We start from the raw sequence: 26,462 nt of genomic DNA, 5'->3' as shown, positions 1-26,462 counted from the left end.
GAAGGACAAAAGCACAGGCTTGTAGTGGGGTGAGGGGAAAAGAGGAAATAAAATTAGAAAGGAGGAGATGGCTAAAAACATGGAACCACAGTAAGGAATTTGGAATTTTGTATTGAGTTTGATGGGAAATTCTGGAGGTTTTTTTTTTTTTTTTTAATTAGGATTAAGATAATCGGTGGGAGTTAAATGTTCAATCCATTTGACTCTGATATAAAGATAATTTCTCACATAGCTGTTAATTTTGGTGTGATGTATTTCAAAAATTCAAATTTCACTGGTGGGCCCAATCCCCTAAACGTATAAATTTGGTCTCTTTAATTATCATATGTATTAAGTTACTTCAGTCCTGTCCGACTCTTTGCAACCCTGTGGACTATAGCCCCCGAGGCTCCACTGTCCATGGGATTCTCCAGGCAAGAATATTGGAGTGGATTGCCATATCCTCCTCCAGGGGATCTTCACAACTCAGGGAATGAACCTCATCTCTTGTGTCTGCTGCACAGGCAGGTGGGTTCTTTACCACTAGCGCCACCTAGGGATCTCCTTAATTATCATAACTGTAGAAAAACTTCAGGATTGAATTTCAGTATGTCTAGTAAGATATTATTTATGGCTTAAAAAAATATGTTGCAAGGAATTCTCAGCTCAGGCTGCACATTTGAATGACCTGGGAGATTTTTAAACCTACCTTTGCAGGCTCTGACACCCAGAAATTGATTCATTTTATTTGAGTTGGGGTCCCAGTATCTTTTTTTTTTTTTTTAAGTTCCCCACATGGTAACAGCGTGTAGTCTTGGTTTGAAAATCACTACCATCAACTTTACCTCTGCATGCGTCTTCAGTCATGTCCAACTCTTTGCAACCCTGTAGACTGTAGCCTGCCAGGCTTCTCTGTCCATGGGATTCTTCAGGAAAGAATACTGGAGTGGGCTGTCATACCCTTCTCCAGGGGATCTTCACGACTCACGGATCCAACCCTCCTCTCTTGTTATTTAAACTCACATATTGGCAGGCAGACTCTTTATCAGTAGCTCCACCTGGGAAGCCCCACACTAAAATATAAAAGGTCTCCAAAGACAAAAGCCAAACTGATTGGGTATTTTGCCCGTAGCTCATAGTAAATGGTGACCAAGAGGACTTTCTGATATTTAATTGTTCAAGTTCAAACTATATTCATGACATCTCTACAAATAAAGAATATTTAAATTAACAAATGGTATATATTTAAAAGAATGAAAGCAAGAGTATATAACAGCTTGGTTTGTAAAGCTTACAAGGCATGAGATTTTTTTTTCCCTCTAGGGACAATATTGTTTAAGCAACTATTTCATTGCATCATTTGTCCTAAAAGGCACTTCAATGTGGAAGAAGGCAAATAGAATGATGCCAGCAAAAGTGATAGGTCATATTTCACTAATTTGCAGTTTCCTGTCATATCCAGCTAATCTGGAGGAAGGATTTTAAAGTTCATCTTGTGTTGACACAATAAAATGACAGGTCAAAGCCTTTGATTTGGGCCAGTTAAAATCTGTGGCCTAATGGTCATCTGATCAGTTTGGTTTAGCAGTAAAACTGGATTGTGAAGACAGATAAAATGAAGTTTTTAGTCTTAACAGAGCCGTTCTTTAACAGTGTTACAGATACCCTTCATTTTTTATACAAAGAGCAGATTTTTAGTAAAATAGTGACACAAGCCTATCATCAATTTCAAGTAATAAATTGAGTTGTATCAGAAAGGCGTCGGGATCTTGTTGGACAGACTTCACTAGTAGCCACCTAATTTTGTAGAAAATACGTTTAGGCTTGACTCTTTTTCTGATACTTTATTGATTTGGCAAATTTACCTCCAAGTTTTAGTTTCCTCATTTGTAAGAGAGAGAAAATATAGTGTCTATGTTACTCTTGTTGTAAGGATTGTGTGAGATGTCACATGTACCAAATGTCATGTTAGTTGTTATGAAAATATGCGTGAAAAAAAGTTAGCAAAAAGAACATGGGCTTTGGAATCTGACAACCAAGATTTGAGCCTAGATTTTTCCATTTGCCTGGTCTAGCATCATGGCCAATAATTGAATTATTCTGAAACCCACATTCTTAACAAAATTTTTTTAATCATAAACCAGTTTGGATCATTAGTTTAAGTAAACTGTGGACTATGTTATTTATTCAAACTTCCTTTTGCCCTTGTCACCTCCAAATATCCCATCAGGAATAACACAATACTTGGTTTTCTTTTCTCCTTTTCCTCTTTTTTTCTTTACTTCCTTCCCTTCTTTTCTCTCCCTAATGAAATCTCACCTCTGCCCTATTAATTTGCCCTAAAATCATGCTCATGACAACACCCACAGTGATATTCAAAAACTTTGTCTGGATCAAATGTTTACCATTGGTAATTTTTATGACTGCAAATAGGTAAGTGATGGTAAATAATGACAATATATTTCTAAACTATAATTTTAGAGTATTGAGTTTTAATTTCCATTTGTACTCTAATTCTTACTTGGTATTTTTCTTTCCTGGAAAATATATGGCCATGATCAAAGGAATACAATGTGCTCAATTAGATTAAATTTGTTGCTCCTTGATACTAGCATTCTGGTCCTCTAGAAGCTCAGTGGACTTACACCAAAATGCTGTTATCCCTTTTTCCATCATATTTAGAAATCAGTGATAAATACCAAATATCTTAATTTCTTCATGTAATATTTCACAGTTTTTGCAATGAAGGACTTTTGTGGACGTAAGCCAGAAGTTTCATTATAAGATACTTGTGTTACATTAACCTAAAGATATAGTGGGCTTCCCTGTGGCTCAGCTGGTAAAAATCTGCCTGCAATGCAGAAGACCTGGGTTTGATCCCTGGATTGGGAAGATCCCCTGGAGAAGGGAAAGGCTGTCCACTCCCGTATTCTGTCCTGGAGAATTCCATGGATTGTACTAGTCCATGGGGTCGCAAAGAGTCCAACATGACTGAGCGACTTTCACTTCATTTCATAGTGAATAGATTTTCAGTGAAATTGCTACTGAAGTAAAAACCATCAAACTGAAATGATCTTTTGGAAAACAAAAGAATATGTGAGTTTAAACAACAACACATTTTTATCCTTCTGATAAAAACAATGCTGCAGGAAGACCAACGACAACTTTGTGTGATGGCAAATACCCTGGAAGATGGCAGCATGACACCTGAATTGGCTGAGGTAATAAAACGACTGTGGAGAGATCCAGGGATTCAGGCCTGCTTTGAAAGGGCATCTGAATATCAGCTCAACGACTCAGCAGCATAGTAAGTAAATGCATTTTAAAAGGAACTGTAGTTGAAACATTTACACTTAAAAATTGTAACTTTGTATACTCTGCATTTGAAATCACAAATGACAAAAGTAAATAGCTTTACATTTTTATCATACTAAAATAACAAGTAAATGAAAGGAAAGCAAGATGATATAAATAAGATGTAAAAAACAAAACCATAGAAGCATTTTAAATAACTAATTTTGAAACTATTAATATATGTCTGAAAAGATATATGTTGCAAATATTTTCTCCCAATTACAAAGATTGAATCATTATGTGGGCTTCTCAGATGGCTCAGTGGTAAAGAATCTGCCTGCCAAGCAGGAAACACGGGTTTGATATCTGGGTCAGAAATGTCCCCTGGAGAAGGAAATGGCAACCCCCTCCAGGATTCTTGCCTGGAAAATCCCATGGACAGGAGCCTGGCTAAAGTCCATGAGGTTGCAAAGAGTCAGACATGACTTAGAAACTGAGTGCACCTGTGTACCTGTGCGTGCACGCGTGCGCGCGCGCACGCACACACACACACACACACAATTGTTATGCACCAAGCTCAGTTCAGTTCAATTCAGTCCAGTCACTCAGTTGTGTCCGACTCTTTGTGACTCCATGAACAGCAGCACACCAGGCCTCCCTTGTCCATCAACAACTCCCGGAGTTTACTCAAACTCATGTCCATTGAGTCGGTGATGCCATCCAACCATCTCATCCTAGGTCATCCCCTTCTCCTCTCACCTTCAATCTTTCCCAGCATCAGGGTTTTTGAAATGAGTCAGCTCTTCACATCAGGTGGCCAAAAGAATGGAGTTTCAGCTTCAGCATCAGTCCTTCCAATAAATATTCAGGACTGATTTCCTTTAAGATGGACTGGTTGAATCTCCTTGCAGTCCAAGGGACTCTCAAGAGTCTTCTCCAACACCACAGTTCAAAAGCATCAATTCTTTGGCGCTCAGCTTTCTTTACAGTTCAATGTTCACATACATACATCACTACTGGAAAAAACCATAGCTTTGACTAGATGGGCCTTTGTTGGCAAAGTAATCTCTCTGCTTTTTAATTTGCTGTCTAGGTTGGTCATAGCTTTTCTTCCAAGGAGCAAGTCTTTTAATTTCATGGCTGCAGTCACCATCTGCAGTAATTTTGGAGCCCCCCAAAATAAAGTCTACCACTGTTTCCCATCTATTTGACAAGAAGTGATGGGACTGGATGCCATGATCTTAGTTTTTTGAATGTTGAGCTTTAAGCCAACTTTTTCACTCTCCTCTTTCACTTTCATCAAGAGGCTCTTTAGTTCCTCTTCACTTTCTGCCATAAGGGTGGTGTCATCTGCATATCTGAGGTTATTGATATTTCTCCCGGCAATCTTGATTCCAGCTTGTGCTTCTTCCAGCCCAGTGTTTCTCATTATGTACTCTGCATATAAGTTAAATAAGCAGGGTGACAATGTACAGCCTTGATGTACTCCTTTTCCTATTTGGAACCAGTCTGTTGTTCCATGTCCAGTTCTAACTGTTGCTTCCTGACCTGCATACAGGTTTCTCAAGAGGCAGGTCAGGTGGTCTGGTATTCCCAAAAGGCTTTGGCATAGTCAATAAAGCAGAAAGAGATGTTTTTCTGCGACTCTCGCTTTTTCGATGATCCAACAGATGTTGGCAATTTGATCTCTGCTTCCTCTGCCTTTTCTAAAACCAGCTTAAATATCTGGAAGTTCATGGTTCACACACTGTTGAAGTCTGGCTTGGAGAATTTTAAGCATTACTTTACTAGTGTGTGAGATGAGTGCATTTGTGTGGTAGTTTGAGCATTGTTTGCATTGCCCTTCTTTGGGATTGGAGTGAAAACTGAGCTTTTCCAGTCCCGTGCCCACTGCTGAGTTTCCAAGTTTGCTGGCATATTGAATGCAGCACTGTAACAGCATCATCTTTTAAGATTTGAAATAGCTCAACTAGATTTCCATCACCTCTACTAGCTTTGTTTGCAGTGATGTCTCCTAAGGCCCACTTGACTTCACATTCCAGGATGTCTGGCTCTAGATGAGTGATCACACCATTGTGATTATCTGGTTCATGAAGATCTTTTTTGTACAGTTCTATGTATTCTTGCCCACAAGCTCAAGATGAACACAAACTGGTGACATGCATGTTGAGGTGTGGACTATTCACTTCATTTCTAACCAAGTTACCAAAATTATCTTCTAAAATAACCTTATTAATGACATGTGCTTTGGCTCCCTTGGTTTGATAGGCATGATATAGAATTTCAGAAGAAAGTAATGTATTGATTTGAGGAATATTTGTATATAGTGGGATTCTTTTGGAATCGCAAGCAAGATTATCTAATTTTCACAATAATATCAATCAGTTAGAAATTTTTAGCCATAAGCAATAGGAGGTTGTAACAGTATTTATAACTTCATTATTAAAATGATTTTAAATATCCATTTTAGTAAGTGGTTCTTGACCTGTCCCACAGTTACATGCCTGTAAGCATGTGTGCACATGCATAGAAATACAATGTAAGTACTTATTCTATATTTCCGTCCCTGCAACTGAATGTGTGAATGGATATATATGCAGTTCTTCTGATGAACTCCCAACAGAGCATACTAGATGTACTTTAAAAATAAAACAGTAAAGTAAAAGTTAAACAAATGAGAGATTATTTGAGGACAGAATAAAAAAAAAAAAACCTGCAAGATACCTCAGATTTTAAGCATAATAAGAAGGATTATGGAGAGAAAACAAACCATATAAATCCCAGGAAAACATAACAAACAAAAGTCTTTTGTGATTGCTCATTCATGTTCATTTAAAATTCCAAAATCCAATGGACATATTGCCCTTGGAGGAAAGTCCTGTTCTTATCTCTCTGATGATGTAGAGAATGGGTATCACCCTTTCATTATATAAACAATGGTTTAATATTACTCTATGGTATAGAAAACATTGCTTTTGATATGAGTCATTGAAAAAGGCAGTCACAATTAATCAGAAACTGAATTGTGGAATATTCCCATAAAATATTGCTTAGCAAAGTTCTGGAGAAGGAGGAAAAGAAAAATAGGTCAATACTTGTAATTTTAATATATTTCATTTTAGATACACATTATTGGACATTTTCCCTTAAAATAATGTAAGAAATATGTTTGCAATTATATTACATTATGTTTACCAAATTCTTTGCTCTTTGATATCAAAAAAGTTTATGTACTGCATACCCCAAATGGGCAAATAAAATGACATTTTATTGTTTTTTTTTACTTTCTTAATATTAGCTTTTTATCTTTGTTTTGACAAAATATATTTTACAGTGAGACTATCACATTTCAGATTCATATTAAAAATATTTGTCTGTTCTTCAAGTTAAACAAGTCTATAAATCTCTGTTTGCACCAATTTTGTGAATGTTGCCAGCAATGCAGTGATTTTTAACTACCCAGATCAATTTGCAAAGAGCAGTAGAAAATAAAAAGAAAGTTGATGTCCTCTCTCTATGTCTAAGAAAGTTTTCTTATAACATTTTTTAAAAACAATGTAAATGTTAACTTTTTTGCCTTTATGGATTCTTAAAGTGAAAATTAGATGAAAGCTTACTAAATTAGATGAACCTCCATTGCTTTCTTTCAAAAATTAACAGGTTTTTAAAAAATACTTAATTGCATTCACATTTTAAACTATAATTAATGTCAGATTGATACCACATCCAGTTTACTTCATATACATTCTATAGTGCAGGGGTATTTCTTTTCCTTCCTCCCTCTTCCTCTTTCTCCCCCCTTCCTCTTCCTTTCCTTCCTTCATCCCATCTATCCATTCATGTACCTTCTATTAATCTCTCCATCCAGTTTTTCTGGAAATGAGATATTTGATTTTCTCTCAAACCTAAAGACTCTTTAAGTTGAGGTCAATAAAAAGATGAGTCCTAACCAGAGAATGTTGGTGACATAACACCTCACCCTCCACAATCGGTACTAGCAAGCAGAGAAAAGTGTCACGAGAGCAGGAAAGATTTTTATTAATACTTCACAGTTCGCTGATTGGGGCTGTCTAGTGTGCAACAAACTCCACATGCTTTAGGATTCAACATGGACTTCACTGAAAAAGATACTATTTTTACATGATTAGGAAAAGAGTGATATTTTTTAAGTGATTTGAGCTATAGGTATTTCAGGCCTCTGTCTTGTTTTAAGCTTTAGACCACAGGCTTGAGCACCCAAATTCTATATTTGTTTATTAAAATGAGCATTTTAGATGCAAATTTGTCACTCTGCCAATGCTTCTGCTTTGTTTGACATCATTTATGTATGCAAACAAAGGTACATTAAAGCGTGTCTTTACCAAAGTATTCATTTACCCATAACTAAAATGGATTTAATCGCTATCACAGCAGGTGTGTTTCTGTTTGAATTGCTGTTTTTGCCCCTGCATGAGCCAACTGACCAATGGTATGCTATGCACATATGCAGCCTGAGTTAACAAGAAATTCACCAAAGACCTTGCTTCAGAAATAGAAAATAGATAAAACAAAATATCTTCTAACACTTTCTTCTGATGTATTTATATCTTGATTTGTATTTTTATAATAAAATTAAACTATTAGAGAAAACATGGTGATCAATTTTCACGTTATAAATATGTGTTTCTGAAGTCTGACTGTCTATTTGTCCTTGGTCAAAATCCCTTTGGGACACTTGACAATTCTTAGTTTATTTCAGCTTAAAATCAGAAATATCCTTCAAGAATAATTATCTACATTGCTACTGAATTTATTTTAAAAAACAAATAGCATTAACGTCTAAGGCATTGTGCTAGGATTTAAGGTATAACAGCTCTTCAACTTAGTCTCTGAAAAATTGAACTGTTGAACAATAACTAATACTCAGTTATATTCTACCTCTCAAATTCTGTCTAGATGAATGCATGTCCATTATGATCTTTTTATTTAGGTTATAAGTATAAACTTGGTTTGATCACAAAAATTTTTGATCATAAAAACTTTACTAGGCTATTGGTATCTCTATTAATATTTTTATAGAAATAGCCATATGGCTAAGCTCCTAAAACCTTAGAATCAAAAGTATAGAGCAGGTGATTTTTAACTGCTTTTAAAGCAATAAAGCACTTTGTTTTACTCCAGCGACATGATCCGGCTTGAAGGATGAAGCTAAGAAAAGTTTATTTCCTCTAATCTAATAGACTCTTCTAGAGCACATAGCTTAATCATTCTCATTCCAGCCTCTTACCACCCCTATATCCTGTGGGCAGAAAGAGGACAGTATTTTGGCTGATGATAGTAGGGCTTTTAAATATGGCTCTGGAGACGAGCAGAGGACGCACTGAGCACTGGTGGAAGAGAAGAGGAGGTAAGGATACAGTTTATAAATTCAGCTTTCTGTCCTCAGGAGCATGGACTCAGGAGTGGGTCAGCAATGTATCACAGTAGTTTCTGTATGAATCAGGAAGAAAGTTAAAAGTTTCTTCTATTACTGACCTAACTGGATAAAATTATGGAACATAATAAAAACAATTCCAATTCCTAAACTAGATGGTCCAGGAGAAACAACACAAAACCAACAGACCACAATACTAAAACAAGTCACTCTCTTAAAATTGCAGCTGCCTAAATACAAACTACAGCATTTTGAGTCTAGCCTAGTGACCATCATTACAAGAAAGCATTTTTGACAGGGGGACGACCTAAGTCCTGTAAGGAGAGCTCTCTTCTCAAACGCCTGTTCAGGCGCCAGTGAATCCATGTCTCAGCCTTGTAAAGTAAAGCCAGTGAATCCATGTCTCAGCCTTGTAAAGTAAAGCCAGTGAATCCATGTCTCAGCCTTGTAAAGTAAAGCCAGTGAATCCATCGTCTCAGCCTTGTAAAGTAAAGCCAGTGAATCCATGTCTCAGCCTTGTAAAGTAAAGCCGAGGCAGCAGCCACCCAGCCGGTCAGCACACCCAGCGCTCTGCACCATCCCCGCCACTGAGCTCCTGTATTCTGAGAAGCGGAGTTTGAAAAGCATCAGTCTGGAGTTTAATCAGTTTAATGGACTCGAAATGAAAGATCCATTTGTACTGAATCCTGGTATCTTCTAATACAAAGTTAAAACTATATATGCTATTTTTTTTTATTAGCTACCTTAATGATTTGGACAGAATAGCAGCACCTGGCTATGTCCCGAATGAACAAGATGTTCTACATTCTCGAGTGAAAACAACTGGGATCATTGAAACTCAGTTCTCCTTTAAAGACTTGCATTTCAGGTATGAGCAAATGTCTTTTTAAACTCTCAACAGAAATACGCATCAGGCACATATTCTTTATGGAGAAGAGCTCTAACCCATGATGAGTGCCGTGAGTCCCTGGGCATGTTCATGAGGCCTCATTTACTTCAATTCCATGGTCGTTCACTGCCCCCCTGTAGCTCTCCATGCCAATCCTGATCCTGAGCCTCATCCTCCTCTTCAAGACAAAAGTACCTTCTCTTGAGAGGTGGGAGCTAAATTTTAGTTTCCTCAAACTTGAAACTGATATCCTACTTTGAAAAAAATACAAAAGGAAATACATTTAAATAACATTGAAGCAACAGGTGCCAAGGATCTTATTTCTGTACCTTCCTACTCTCCCATTTGCTTGAAATGTTATTTTGTTTCCTTAATTTAAAAATGCAAATAATTGAGAGGAGAATTATTTGAATGTGATGCTATCTACTGGAATAACAAGACCTATTTCATAAGCATAATTTGGGTATGAGTCCATTATTTTCATTGCTGTCACATTATCAAGACCCTCCTAGCAAGTCTGTTGTAAAATTGCCCATTTACTATATCAAGAAATAGAAATCCATACTACAGTGTTAGAAAATGTCCCTTGACACTTAAGTACCTCTCCGTATGATTGTGGATGAGATAGAATATTAGACATTAGGACCATGTTCCAGATGTACCCTTAGTAATGAATATGTCGATAAAAACAAGTCATTCATGCATTCAATAATGGGAATATCTTTTAAAAGTAGAAAAAAATGGGAAAAGGTGACATGAATTATTTGTGTCCATTGAGGAAAAATTGTTTCAGTGGGATCAAAGTTTAATTGCTTTAAAACTATTGTAATTACTGACATATAGTATTTAATTAGAATATTAGTACACAGATGGCAAGGATACTTTCAAGTTAATATGGAAGAAAGCCCTGAAAACTACCCATTAATGTCAAGCCCACAAACAATTACTTTTCTGAAAGATGAACCAAAAATCAAACAGGATAAAGGAACTGCAAAGATTGGGATCGACATCTCTTGGCACACATAAGCAGTTTGTCTTCAGGCCTGTCATCACTGTGGTACAGTTTCTCCCTGGCAACTACTTTCTCCAGACTCCTGACCGTTGATCCAGTTTTCAGCATTTTACTTTGAGAACCCAAATCCAGTTGCTCCTCTGTTCTACCCCTCCTAAGCCTCTCAAAGCAATTTTGGCACACTCACATTTCTTTGACTCTTTCTCCCCTTCAGATTTTCCCCTGAAACAGGCTAGAAGCTGACTGCAGGCCTTGGGGCTATTCCTACCAAGATTCCAATAACAGAGTTTCCATTAATTTGCAGCAGCTGCTGAGGAATAAAATCATCTTTCCTTTGCTTGTCTAACGTGGCTGTTGTAAAAATTAATTGAAGTCCCAGCAGAGAGTTATAACTTGGTGTCAGCTTATCTTATGTAAAGCTAATGGAATTTTCTGGATCCTAGATTGTCGTATTATTAAAACTGGCTGATAAGCGAGTTTTAAGAATTAATGTCACATCTTGAACATCTAGAAACTCCCAACCCTGGTCTCTCTTTACCACATATGAAACAATCTAGTATCTTGTCAGGAATGCTGACTAGCATAAATTATCTTTTTTTATATCTCTGTTTCTTGAACATCCTAAGTCTTAGAGTCCTTGCACTTACTGTTCTTCTTACCTAAAATGCTCTGACACTAGATCTCTGTAAGAACTGGCCCCTTCTTATCAAGTTTCCAAATCAAACACTGTCCCCCCATGGAGTCTTGACCACCTCATCTATTAACCATCCCTAAATGTCCCTGTGATAACTATACCCTGCAGAGTGTGGGTAAACATGTGCCCCCAGGGGAGAGAGAGGACAGACTGATTTTTGGCCCTTGAGGATTTCTTGGGTGTAAACACCCTGACAGTAGCCATTTTCAACTTACAAACATGATGACACTAAATGTAGAACTGGGAAGATACACAAACAGTTCTTTCCAGCCACACCAACATGAGCCAGTATCGTTACACAATTGATGTTACACCATTTTTCTCTCTTTGAACTTACCACCATAGGAAACGGCCTTGTTTCTTTATCAGTTCACTCTTTTTGTTTCATGTGCTCTGAGGTCCAGAAGGCCAGGGGCCATGTTTACCTACAGCTTTATCTCCTGTGATTACCACAGTGACTAACTCAGAGTAGGCACTCAGTCAGTCTTAATCCTGCCTGGAGGAATAAATGTACTATGCCAAGCAACTATGAACACGGTCTTTACACCGTTACTGTAACATGATGAATGGTATTGTTATCCTTACGTAAGACAGAGAGTCAAAAATGGAGGCTGAAAACAGGTAGAAAGTTTCTCCAAGATCACACACAGAAATGCTAGAAATGTGTTAGAATGGCCATCTTTCTAACTTCAAAAACCACACTTCTTACGCTGCCTGACGGGCTATAAGGCAAATTGGGCTGGAAGTCACTCTCGGCCTGTAGAGTAAGTGCTTCTTCCAATGTTGTTGGTCACCCATCATTCCCTTCAGAGGGAAGAGGGAAGGGGGATAAAAAGACAGCCTCTTGCGGAGATAAAGTCCTGTTGTCAGTGCTCTCTGGCACTTCACAAGTCTGTGCTCCTAAAAGGAGGGTATGTGTGAAACTGCCAACGAACACACAAAAACTCAGGAAATCATGATCATTTCCTGAAACATCAAGTTCACTCAGTACCAAGTAATATCATTATCCATACATTGTAAAAAACCAAGTAGAATACAGCATTTGCATTAGGACACTAGACTTTCATTGGTGCATCATCATTTTCCTTTCCTTTCCCATTCTGTGGTTAATTCTGTAAACACTTTAAGTTGTATAAGTAATCTTTCATATGTATATATATAAAAATATACTTTCTTATATTGTTGGCCCATATGAAGGGATGAGAAAGGTCTTGCTAATTCTTTATACAGTAGCAGTGCTAAAATGTAAGATATTTGTGAATTGGACTGAAGCTCAGTAAAGACTCATTTGACATAACATTTTCTATAGTATGCAACCACTAACTCTATCCCACCCACTAAAACAGGTTTTGAGCTCTTTTGTTTTCTTACTAGCTTCTGCTTTCTCTCTGGCTCAAGAGGGTGTATAATTAAGGACATCATTTATGAGGAAGAGAATGCAGGGAATTTCTCTAGAAACAATATTTAAACAATGAAATTTTGAAAATACTCAAATTTTACTATAAAGTGTAAAAAACGCAGCTATGCATACTTTTAAGGAACTATTTAAAATCATTTAAAAAATTTCACATCATTTAAATAGTCACAGCAATTGAGATAACTAATCCCTTAACAAATTCTCACAGCTAAATCACTTTTTTTTTGAAGTACTAAATAGGATTATCCAAAAGTACACAGGCATTTGCAGTGTAAAATTTCATAGTATTTTAAAACAGGGAGTATAAAAATAAGGTACCTTCCAACTTCATTTCAGTAAGTGCCTAGGTACTTACATTAGCACTGATTTCTATTCACATAGCATAAATCATCCTAAAACTTTTAAAGCTAAAGTTAATTTACATATTAAATTCAAGACTGTAGAATTTTAAACAGGAACATCAAAATGAGAAAATTCTATCAATGCACTGTATCATCTTCATATATCACCTAATTTAATGCAAATTACCTTGGAGTTTTTTTTTACCAAATCAGAACCTTCAACTGTCAAACTGGTAAAATTAATTCTCTTTACAGAAGTTACTATGTAAATAGAAAATGCAACACAAATGTGAACCCTTTTATTATTATAAAATAATTCCTCAGGGCAAAGAACTTACAGATCATAAGAGTTATCAGTTATAGAGAAGTCCTTTCTTCCTATTACTCTATGATTAAAATAATTGAAAGGAGATAAAACTATATGGAAGCTAGGGAAAAGAGGTCAGCAACTATTGCAATGTAGAGCTTTAGATTTTGTAATTGTAGTGTAACTATTTTCAACAATGTTTACCCAATCTATGATACAAAATAAATTATAACTGTTTTGAATTTGAAGTTAAATCATGCCCACTGTGTTCATTTCTGTGGGAACATGAGACATCTTAGCTTAGCAGTGAGTCTGGTTGTCTACCAAGCAATTGTAGACCAACTTAGGTTTGTTATTCTCTATTAGATCTCACAGAGCAATTAATCATGTATAACTATTCCTTTGTTACAGGTATGTTCATGGTTAATGTTATAAAAATTATGAGTTATAAAGTATGATGTCTAACTATTCTCATAATTTACTTTAATGACTTTAAGCATTATATTATTCAATAATCAGAGAGCTCTTCTGTAGGCATTTTAAGTTACACACAAATTTAGTAAGAAAATATATAATGATATTAACAATTATAGGAGTTTAGAGACCCCAGGCTACCTTATGGTGGTTAATCCTTTTGATTCTGTTTTTTTTAATAGCAAGCAGTTGAGGGATTTAGAATGATCGTGGTGCATATTCTTTCTATCTGCAAGCATTGGCCCTAATTTATTTTCAGAACTGGGCACCAGGGAAAGACTCAGTGAAGCTCTTTTGCTCAGACTGTGCAGTGGTGACACAAATGCACCTGTTGGCCCTGACACAGGTAGCCACCCTAGGACCTTACACCTAGGTTTCTTGTGGGGATCAATTTATACGCTATATAAATGTCAAATCACTAGGTTTTAACATGAAATAATATAATTTTGTATGTCAACTATACTTCAATAAAAAGATAAAATTTAAAAAGTTATACCAATTCTGATATAGTCAAATATGTTGAATACATCCCATTCGACACAAGAGCTTAAAATAAATTTCTACTCAGATTAGATCTTATTTTTCTGTGGTTAAATACATAAAGGATGTCAGAAATCGTTATTTTTCCAAGAGAGTCACATGCTTATAGGATGAGCAAAGACATCTTACAAAAAATTAGCTGCAATAGCATTATTTTTAGCTGTCCTAGACTATGCAATGACTTTGACAGTATACAAAGGGCCTATTATTTCATAATAACCTATTCTAATATGAAGTATGAATAACCTTATGTGGTTAAATATTTGTGTGTTCAAGTCCCTTCAGTCATGTCCAACTCTTTGCAATCCTATGAACTGTAGCCCACCTCTATCCATGGGATTCTCCATGCAAGAACACTGGAGTGGGTTGCCATACCCTCCTCCATATTTAGCCAATTGTTTAACATAAATTAGTAAAATTCAATAGCTTTTCCAACTGTTTAAAATGGACTCTAAAACTCAACTGTTTAGTCAACTGTTTAATATAAAGCCATAAAACTCTGATGGCTTGCCCTATATTAATACCATGGGCAGTTTAACAAATAATTGATGTTCAATTGTTGCTTAAAAGCCTGACCTATGAATTTTTAGTTACATCATACATACCAGGCATTTAGATACATTTTAATATTTAAGAATCCTTACTTAAATATCAGACTTAAGGAAACATGTATTAAGTCAATCAAGCAATCAAAAAAAAAAAGAAAAAAAACTTTTCAAAATGAAAACTGAAAGTTCCATTTAAAGTCATTAAAGCTCTAGTTATCAACTATTCAGGCAATTAAGGATATTCAAGCCACATCACATATCCATTCACCTCATTTATTGTCCCAGTATATTTAACCAATCCAGATATTCAGTTAGCAAATATACAGGTTGTCCTCTGATTTCTATTATTGTTTTTCTCAAAATAGTGATGGCAAAATGTGTATTTATATTTCTTACATGCTCCACTTTGGGAATCTCCACATTTTTTTCAATGATTATAATGCTTTAGTGTTATCTGCTCAGTCATGTCTGACTCTTTGCGACCCCATGTAGTATAGCCCACCAGGCTCCTCTGTCCATGAAATTCTCCAGGCAAGAACACTGGAATGGGTAGCCATTCCCTTCTCTAAAGTAAGACCCAATTAAAATTTAGAGGAGGAGATAAACATGAAAAGACATGTAAAAAATAAATTACTACAACAGCAGCAAAATAAAATGTAATATTCAAGAGAATGAATATAAAAGCAAAACTCCAGCCACTGATCTGCTTCGCCAATGAGCATTTCAGTTCAGTAATAGCAGATGGCATTAGAGAAAAGGTCAATGCTCCCTGGACCTGTGTCTCTACCATCATTCTGCATAGGAAAAAACACAAAACACAACTGTCTATCAAGTGAGTCATAAAATGACAAGATTATTAGCCTGCAATCTAAGATTTTTCAGAAGGCATTTTATCAACATGAATAAAACCTTAAGACTGAGTAATCTTTGTCCTCCCTTCCTTGGGAGGCTGTAAGATATACTGAGAGAACAGTGGGCTAAGGATTATTTACATAACTTATACCTCTTATCAACTAAATATTTGACTGAAAAGGAGAATAGCTACTTTTCACACGTAAGTGTTAATATCAATAGCAGAGTTCAGAGAAGATAAACGATCAAAGTCAGGGGATAACCAGATGGTCCATTAAAAGAATGCAACACAACCCTTGGGAACGGGAAAGTTTTAAAGTTTTGCACAGTTATCTGTTTGACAACACAAAAAGCTATTTTCTGACCTGGGGAAAGAAGGCTCCACAACAAATATGCTTCTACTCTGCTTGGTGAGGATTTGACAGTTAACAGTAATTATAACCTGTAGTCTAAGGAAGCAGACCTAATGAACTTCACAACAAAGCTTAACATTCACAACCTAACTGTCATACACAGGAGAACCTAACACGGCACCTGCTACACAGCAGCCTCAAATATCAACTGGATTCATGAGCCTTGGGCAAGTTGCTTAGAGAGAGAATTGTATCTTATAACTTTATGGTGAAGTTTAAATAATTGTTGACTAAAAGTTTAAAAGTCTGAATGCATATTTATCATCCTTGCTTCCATAAGAATGTTTACTAAATTTTAAAAGTTAAATTTGTTGGATAATTTTTACATATAATAACCTTTAAGTCAAAACTGTCCTCTTCCTCCATTTATATTGCAAGTCTGAAACCGTAGAGGGTTTGATAATTAGCAGCACTTAAAATAGTCTTTGAAAGTGAAACTGAAAGTCCCTCAGTTGCGCCCAACTCTTTGTGATCCCACGGACTATACAGTTCATGGAATTCTCCGGGCCAGAACACTAGAGTGGGTAGCCTATCCCTTCTCCAGTGAATCTTCCCAACCCAGGAATCGAATTGGGGTCTCCTGCATTGCAGGTGGATTCTTTACCAGCTGAGCTACCAGGAAACCCCATAATACCTTTATTGACACCGAATTTAAATTTCTAAACCACACAACTATCGAACTCCTAAATATCATCTTCAATAATATGAGCAACTTCTCTTTCAATATACTACTAAATGGAGTGATTTTGCATTGGTTCACGCATATTTGAGGAATTTTAGTTCTATATGTCTGTTCTTTACTGGTTTAATATGTGAAATTTATTCACATTGTAAGCAGGAAAATGGTATAATAAGATTTACAGTAGAAGAAAATTCTGAGTGCTGTGAGAATTTGTTTTTAGAGCTTTTAGAAACAGGGAGACCAGTTAGAGCATTTCTCTAGTGTCCCTGGTGAGAAACTGGTGGCTTGTACAAGAGAGGAGTTTCAAAGGAGGTGATGGATTAGAAACTGCATTTCACATGTGCACTATATGGGAGACAAGGGAAAGAGGGGGATTACAAAGGATTCCTAGCTTCTCTATTGAGTTTCTCTGTCCACACTGGTGCTTTTTACCAAAATACAAAACCAGAGGGAGGGCCAAATTTTCAAATATCTCCTTTAAGTTTCATGATCACTCAGGGTGACTTAAATCTTCCTCTGGGCTCATATTTTACCTTCTATGTTAGAATTTACCTTTGATGTTACCTTCTATGGACATGAATCTGAGCAAACTCTGAGAGACAGTGAAGGACAGTGGAGCCTGCCATGCTGCAGTCGGAGTCACAAAGAGTCAGACACGACTTAGTGACTGAAAAATAACAACAAATTAGAATATTTATTACAAAATATTATAATAATTTATTTTTCTCTTTACAAGACATCAAGCTTATTGAAGACAGTGACTGTATCTTTTTTTTTTTAATGTTTAAAGAGAACTTTATTATGACAGTGAGTTTTGACTTGAAAATCTATTCCATGAAGTGGAAGTGAAAGTGGTCTGATTCTTTAAGACTCCTTGGACTGTAGCCTTCCAGGCTCCTCTGCCCATGGGATTCTCCAGGCAAGAATAATGGAGTGGGTTGCCATTTCCTTCTCCAGTGACTGTATCTTTTTATCTTTGTGTCAGTAGGCTTAGCACAGTGTCAAGTACAGAGTAGGCATATGATAATTGTTCAAATGAATGAATGAATGAATGAATGTAGGAGGAGCTCAGCAAACAAACAAGACTTGTAGCATCAGAACCATGACAACTTTCAATCTCCTCTGGGCTCTAGTAATTTAAGAATACAGATAGTCTTTGATCAAAATCTCTAAGGCCAATAGGTATCTTACTAAAACTTCAAGCTGCTGTAAATTTCCCAGTTGCTCAGAGTCAGTATGTGAATTGTTTTACTCTACCCTGTGTAAATACATGCTAAGTCGCCTCAGTCTGACTCTCTGCGACCCCATGGACTGTAGCCCTCCAGGCTCCTCTGTCCGAGGGGATTCTCCAGGCAAGAATGCTGAAATGGGTTGCCATGCCCTCCTCCAGGGGATCTTTCCAACCCCGGGGTCAAACCCATGCCTCTTACATCTCCAGCATTGTCAGGCAGGTTCTTTACCACTAGCACCACCTGGGATACTGGCATGAAAACCAAAAAATAAATAAAAGTTCTCTTCTGTCGTCCTTGAGCTGCAAGTTGCCCAAATAAGTCTTACTTCATAATCAATAAACATTAAAAGACCACCTTTAAGCATGTGAGAGCATTCATTTATAATGCCACACGTTCATCTTTATGTAAATTTTGGAGGATATTTGTAAGATTCATTTTTCTGTTATCCTTACTTTTTAAAAGAATGTTTGATGTAGGTGGACAGAGATCTGAAAGAAAGAAATGGATTCACTGCTTTGAAGGAGTTACGTGCATTATATTTTGTGCTGCGCTCAGTGCCTATGACATGGTTCTGGTGGAAGATGAAGAAGTGGTAAGTCTAAAAGAAAGACAAGAGAGAGGTAAAAAATAAGCATTTGTGATTTCCAATATGGCTACCCCATTTCCCAACTCAGTTAAGAACTTCCAAAGGCAGATGTTATTTCTAGATCCTTGTTCGTAATCCCCACCATTAATATCTTGCAAACAACAATCCTACACATTTTCATCTTTTATATCTAACAGAACAGAATGCATGAAAGCCTTCACCTGTTCAACAGTATCTGTAATCACAAGTACTTTGCCACCACTTCCATTGTCCTGTTTCTCAATAAAAAAGATCTCTTTCAAGAAAAAGTTACCAAAGTGCATCTTAGTATCTGCTTTCCAGAGTATACTGGTAAGATTCTTTTCCTTTAATTCCAAAGTAGTAAATTCTTGTATAGAGATACACTTTTCTATCTGGAACTTTATGTATAATATTTAGAAGGATTGAGGCTTTTGATACTTTTTGAGTCATGTGTATGATCCACATTGGAAAGAATTTTACAAATAAAAGCGGAAACCCTTTATACACTGCCTGCATTAAAGCAAAGCTCTAATGAGTTAAGGGGAGTTAGACCAAACAGGGCTGAGACTCCATATAATGTATCAAATGACATCGCAAACTATATTATCTTAAACATTACCATAAGAGTATAAATTTTACTTCGAATTGGCATTTTTTAGATATTTCCCAATGAAACCTTGTAATGCTGTACTAGATCTCAGTGACTCTTCAAAGTCAGAATTGTTTCCAGAGGAAGATCTTGAATCAATTTGAGAATAGTGACAGCTTTTTTTCATTTTCCTACCTCCAAGAGTTTTAGTATTGACCCTGTTTGCCATTGACTATAAATATCAGGTTATCTAGAAGGGTTGTATTTCTTTTGGAGACTATTTTTTTTTTTTTTTTTTTGGTAAATAGTTATATGCTCTGTTGTTAATGAAACTGTGTTAGATGGAGATATGTATGGTTTAAACATAAATATGGACTTCCCTTGTGGTTTAGTTGGTAAAGAATCTGCCTGCAATGCAAGAGACCTCAGTTCAATCCCTGGGTTGGGAAGACCCCATGGAGGAGGACATGGAAACCCAATCCAGTATTCTTGCCTGGAGAATCCCCAAGGACAGAGGAACCTGACGGGTTACAGTCCATGGGGTCATAAAGAACTGGACACAACTGAGCTACTTAGCTCAAGTGTAAATATAAACCTAGTTTACCACCTAGATATGTGGGTACAGATATGCTAGGGTTGTGGCACTCTGTCAAAATAGCTGCTTAGGCTAATCTATAATGACTGCTTATACCTTTTTTCTTATTTATAAATATTAATTATATGCTTATACATTTGTCATGTAATTAAGTATAATCACATGTATGTTGTATTGAATGTGACAAAGTAAATATAGAATCATAATTAAGCACTTTATGTGTTCCAGTAAGTTATAATCTTTATTTCTTAGAGCAATTTTTAGTTGATAGAAAAAGTAAACAGAAAATAGAGAGTTTTCATATATTTCCTCTCTGGTCAGCGCCCATCCTTTGCTCTATTATTAACACCTTGACTTGGTGTCATACATTTGTTTTGTTACAACTGATGAGCAGATATTGATACATTATTAACCAAAGTTCATGATGATATTTTACATCAGAGTAAACTGTGTTACGAAGTCTGATGGGTAATACCAAATGCATGTCAGCTACCTAGCATCCTAGGTACTACTCTAAAACTCCCTGTGATCTACATATTCAGGTACTTTTCTTTACCTCCAACCCGTACAACCATTGTTTTTACTATTACTATACTTTTGCCCTCCCAAGAATGTGATATAGCTGGAATCTTACAGTACATGCCTATCACTTTGTTGCTCTCATTCACACAATTTTCTTTTCTCTCCTACCTACCCTCAAAGTTCAGCTCAAATACTACCTCATTATGTATTCCATTCATCTTCAATTTCCATTCTTTTCTTTAGTTCATATTAACACACATGCACACAAGCATAGTCTTTGACATACATCTAGGCTTTCTTACTCACTTTGTTATACAAATACGTTAGTTGCTGCTGTTGTTTGGTCACTATGTTATGTCTGACACTTTTGCGACCTGCCGAGCTCCTCTGTCCTTGGGAATTCCCAGGCAAGAATTCTGGAGTGGGTTGCCATTTTCTTCTCTAGAGGATCTTGTCGACTCAGGGATCGAACCCATGTTATTCTGTATTGGTGGGTGGGTTCTTTATCACTGAGCCACCAGGGGAGCCCCAAATATGTTAGTAGTTCTACTGTATTTTAATGTTTTCATGCAGAGGTTACATTTTAACCACTTGAAATCCCCAGTGGGGTAAGCATAGTTTCCAACACAAAGTAGATGTTATATAAATCCCTGATAATTAACCATTGCCATTTTGATTTTTCAATCCTGAGCACATCAAACAGCACGCAAAGTAAAATTCTAAAAGATTATTTATAATTGTATGCTTTTTAAATGCAATTATGGTTTACCTCTTTAACTTTTCTTTTTAACAAGGTCCAAATACATTTGAAGATGCAGGGAATTACATCAAGAACCAGTTTCTAGACCTGAATTTAAAAAAAGAAGATAAGGAAATTTATTCCCACATGACCTGTGCCACAGATACTCAAAATGTCAAGTTTGTGTTTGATGCAGTTACAGATATAATAATCAAAGAGAATCTGAAAGACTGTGGGCTTTTCTAATTAATGCTTTTTCTCTTCCACTCTTGCTCATGTACACTTTTCAAGATATAAAAGGTGCTGTGTGATGTATTTAGTTTTAATAGATACTAACTTGTATAACTAGTGTTGTAAGGCAAAATTTCTCACACAAACATTTTAATGTGCTGTCACCTTTCTTTGGTAAGCTTTGATTTATTTGAGGTAGCAAGGATTTGGGGTGTCTGATGCCTTCAGTTCTGCAAACTGATACATTTTGGTAGCACTCTTACTGTACATATCAGTGACACTGAATTTTCTTGGAAGTAAATTCTGCATTGTGGCCTATTTTAAAATCATAGAACAATGGGGGGAAAAAAACAGTGCATTCTATATCATTTCCACTGGCCAGAATTTGAGAGGCATTCATTTTTGCTGATAATATATCTGTGCCTATTACCATAGAAACATTCAAAGATGATACATGTGGCATTTTATTGGTCAATTACTCCTTTTCAACGAGTGCAAATGAAATGTTCACTATACACGTACCTGTTGATGGAAATTAAAATGCATACAATTTTATCTGCTACTTTTCCATAGGAAGGAAAAGTATTAATGCTGAATTTACCTTTAGAATTGAGGATTTCAATAACGTATTTTTGTACCAATCCAACTGAAAACTGGGGACCATGTCTGATCAAGACAGTGTAAGACTGCTCAGGCTAAAGAGTCATCCTCAGTGGAGTACGCCTTTCCCCCATTTTATTTCGGAGCAGCGTGGAACATTATTACAATGAATGGTTTGAGGACAATACATTGTGATCGCAAGAGAAAAAAAAATAATTCAATATCTTAGCACTAGTGCATTTTAGCTTTGTGAATAAGAAGTAGGAAGTAAGAGTAAATAATTAGGAGATATTTTAGAAGAGAAACACTGAGCTTCTTGCTTGTGGCATATGCTCCTTTCTAATGTTATATGGTATGCTAGTTGTCAAAGCCTACTCTTTAAAAGATTATTTGGTGCATTACCAACAAAATCATTGCTTATGAACAGAAAAGATAACTTTTCTTTTTCTTTTTTAAAGTGTGTACCACTTACAACATATACTTTTAAAACATGTCTGATATCATTTAACTTATCCACTTGTAGAAGGTGATATATAGGTCGAATAAGAGATCAGTGCATAAGATCTATAACTACTCTGAAAAGAGAGCTAATTAGATAATTAGATGAGATGAAAGGAATATAAATTAAGCAATTGCCAATCGGTAGTTCTGGTGGATTTAGGTAGCCCTGTCTCAGTGTCACTGCCTCACTGTTCTATAATACATTTCCAACCTAAGCACGTAAGAATGACCCCCATTCAGTGGGTAACCTTGACAAGAACATTCCTGGCTTTATTTTCAAAAACACAAGGAGTTATCAATAAATACGATCGAATAAAAATGTTATATTAAGAACAATTAATTTGAAATTTCTTTGCAAAATGCAAGTTATTAAGGAGCCTAAGATAACAAGGACAAACAATGCATAAGAAGTCATTTAGTTCAGGCACTCAATAAATTTTTCTGGCTGAAAACCATTATCTATTAAACAAGTCCACATTTTACTAGGAGCTATACAATGCTTTGAGATTTTAAATTAAGATTACAAATACTATCATTTTATCCACTACTTTGTCTTTTTGTTCTCCTGTTCTACTTTAATCTGTTTTTCTCTATCAGTGTGAAGAGACTGTTTCAGAAAGTAATTTTTTGAAATAGTATTACTATTATAATTTAGATTTTGACTTTGACTTATGCTTAGAGTTCCTGTTTTAGATAACATAGCTAGAAAGGGTAAAGTCAGAAATGGTCTTTTAAAAATATATAACTCATTTTGATCTTAACAAAAAATTAATAGACAACATTTATTTATGAAATCTTGTTCTGAGAACTTTAAAAATATATGTTAAACTACCAAACTAAAATTAGAGGTTAGTTGCGATTACCATTTTAAAAACTGTTCAATTCCTTCCAATTCTATAATTAAATTAAAAAAACTTTTCTTCACAATCAAAAACAATTACTATGCTAAATAATTTTAATTAAGAGAAATTTTTAGTAGGGAAATATAAATGTTTATTATTTCTTCAATGATTGTACACCTTAAAACTGAGTCTATTTATGATTTTACTTTTTAAATTTTTCAATAAAAAAAAGGTCGGAGTGGATAAAAAGACTTCGAGGTTAAACAAACTAACAGAATGGGAAACATGGGAAGTTATACTTCAGCTAGAAGAAACTCACCTTGAGACTAGAAATGTTTAATTGATTAGACTCAAAACTTCTATTTCAACTGAAAATTCAATCTTTTAACTGGATAGTTAGTGTTTTTGCTTTCATAACATCTCAAGGAAGTAGTATTTGTCATTCAAAAATTCAAATGTGATTATAATGATATTTTCCTTTTCTGTTATTTGAGACTTTTCTTCCTGGCTCAGAATGTTTTATAATCCTGCTTGTCTTAGACTTTTAATATCCCCAACTCATAATTGTCTAACGTATGTCCAATTGTAGACACACTGCGCTGCCTCAGAAATCTAGGTGTGGGCTTACATCTAATAGGGTCACTAATAACTAATTCTTGCAGAGTTCTTCCAAAAGCATGAACTGATCAACAAATAAGTTTTTACATCTTGGAACTAGTGACTGGAGAGTTAAATGAAGAGTATTAATTGGGTAATATCTTTGTGTCAAAATACTAGAGCTGGCAAGTCTATGAAGAAGGTCTATGGAAAGGGGGTTTCAAATTCTGTGGAATCTACAACATACCTTATAGATATCCAATATCCTGCTGATTAACAACATTTATAAACAATTAACAGTTTTCAAAAATAGGCTTACTACTTTTATAGGCCATGAGCCTGTCCTAATACACATTTTCTTTCTTAATCCAATCTCCTATTTTTAAACACAAAAGGTATTTTAAAATACTTGACAGAGAATTACTCAGGCTTAACATAATCAAACACTATGTATATGAGGGAAAAAAATAATCCTTTCTGTTGACTTAATGTGTTTTCACAGTGCCACACCACATGTAGAAGGGTTGATTAATGTGTATCTACTAAAAACAAAATATTTGTAAAATCTATAGGAGATTTACTGGAGAATATAACCAGCTAAAGCCCTCATTCAAAACATTTAGGTATTTTTCTACATTTTTACAAACTAGCCTATAGCCACTTGGGGGCACACTTATATCATGTGTTTTTCTACCCAAATGTTGCAAACATAATGAATTTGGATTATTGGTAATGTTAATGACACAGATAATAAAATCCTATTAGGAATCACAGTTCATTTTGTGTTTCCAGCTCAGTAGTACATGATAATTTTCTGATAATCATAATATGCACGATCTTAATTTTTTGAGTAACGGCTAGTAAAACGGCTTGAAATTTGTTTGATATTATACAGATATTTAGTTTCTTTGCATGTTTTTATTTTCTGCCATTTTCAAACTACTATTAAATCTAAGTAACCATGAATTTTGCAAAGTGTATTTTTCCATTAATTTGAATTGTTTCTAAAATCTTGATTAGCTTATAGTAAAAGAATAATTTGAAGCCTAACAATTGTTTTGTGAACAGTTATTAATTAGATATTTATTAGTGTGTTATCTTTTCAATAAATCAAAGCAAAATTCCACTCTTCTATAATATTAGCAATTCCATTATTCCTTTTATTACAACTTTTTCTGGAACCACCACTGCACTAAATCAAGAGGAAAATGAGTGCTCTGTGACATTTTTCTATTACCAGCGCTGCCACCACCAGCACATTTTTCACTAGTAATAGTACAATTGTTATTTTAAGCCACATTTGTCACACTAGTTAAGAAATAAATAGAGTCACAAGAAAGAAAAAAGAAATTAAAAGACCCTAATTTACTTCATAAGGACAGTAATAATCCTCTAATTATTATACCTTTCAGATAAAAAATAATATATGTGACACACAAATATAGTGATTACTTGAAAGATATTCACATTTTCTAAATTGGTCAGATTAAAACAAACAGCACACATATGGAATGGAAAATCTTTTTTTCAATATATATTGCTGTAAGTTTTCTGAAAAACAAAAGTGGTCAAATATGAAATGCCAGTGTAATATCAAAACCAATGAAAACTGCCTTTTAACATATTAAGTCTTACATTGGAGAAAATACTAGATAACTGTACATACAGTTAGCATATGAAAGTTCAACATGAAAAGCACCCCATGTAAAACACCGAAGAAAAAGATGATCTATGCTGTGATGATCTTACTCAGTTAAAATCTGAATATTTAATGACATTTTTGAAGTACATTTGGGGCTTCCCTGGTAGCTCAGCTGGTAAAGAATCTGCCTGCAATGTGGGAGACCCGGTTCGATCTCTGGGTTGGGAACATTTCCCTGGAGAAGGGAAAGGTACCCACTCCAGTATTCTGGCCTGGAGAATTCCATAAACTATATAGTCCATGAAGTCACAAAGAGTCTGATACAACTGAGTGATTTTCACTATCTTTCAAGTGTACATTTACATATAGCTCAAATTAGGGAAGACAATTCATGAGCAAATGAAGTGATTTTATTTCCCTTGGAGTTAAAGCCAAGTTATTCATCACAGTGAGTCCACTAGTGTTTATTTTCTAGCATATCTGAGAAAGAACTTCACATTGTTACTCACACATATGATGTGCTCCCCAATAATACCTTCATAATCATCTGTACCTTTTGAACCAAAAGGTAGAAAATTTTATAAAAAACATACAAACCACATGGATTACATCTAAAACAGAAAAAAGTGCATATTCATTTTGATCATTCTGTTTTTTGGTAAATATAGAAAGAAGCATTGCTTCATAATCTAAAGCAGTAGCCACACTGTTTTGCTCTAAAGCAGGAGAGGAAGTAACTGGGCAGTGGTATTCTAGACCACCACACATGAAGGCTTCATTAAACTCAGATTTCAAGAGCAAATTACTCATCAGGCATTTTAGCCTGAATCTGAGGCAAAAAGTCCTCTTAAACTACATTTTTCCCTCAAGGACAGATGATATGGTCACTGCAGGACACCCTTGGCTGTGC

General features: G+C 35.5%; 1 protein-coding gene across 1 annotated transcript in view; it reads left to right on the top strand.

The window, feature by feature from the left end:
- Positions 1–23,031, top strand: part of GNAT3 (G protein subunit alpha transducin 3) — a 56,931-nt gene extending 33,900 nt beyond the window's left edge. Inside the window, exons 4-8 of the mRNA XM_070469873.1 lie at positions 3,129–3,286; positions 9,426–9,554; positions 18,550–18,679; positions 18,871–19,024; positions 21,195–23,031. Coding sequence (XP_070325974.1) covers positions 3,129–3,286; positions 9,426–9,554; positions 18,550–18,679; positions 18,871–19,024; positions 21,195–21,385 — 762 coding nt within the window. The 3' untranslated portion in view covers positions 21,386–23,031. The remainder of the gene's footprint in view (positions 1–3,128; positions 3,287–9,425; positions 9,555–18,549; positions 18,680–18,870; positions 19,025–21,194) is intronic.
- The last annotated feature ends 3,431 nt before the right edge of the window (positions 23,032–26,462 follow it).

Source organism: Odocoileus virginianus, chromosome 1, assembly GCF_023699985.2.
Source record: "Odocoileus virginianus isolate 20LAN1187 ecotype Illinois chromosome 1, Ovbor_1.2, whole genome shotgun sequence".
NCBI lineage: Eukaryota > Metazoa > Chordata > Mammalia > Artiodactyla > Cervidae > Odocoileus > Odocoileus virginianus.
Note: the sequence above shows the minus strand (reverse complement) of the source record. Positions and strands in the feature narration are given on the sequence as shown.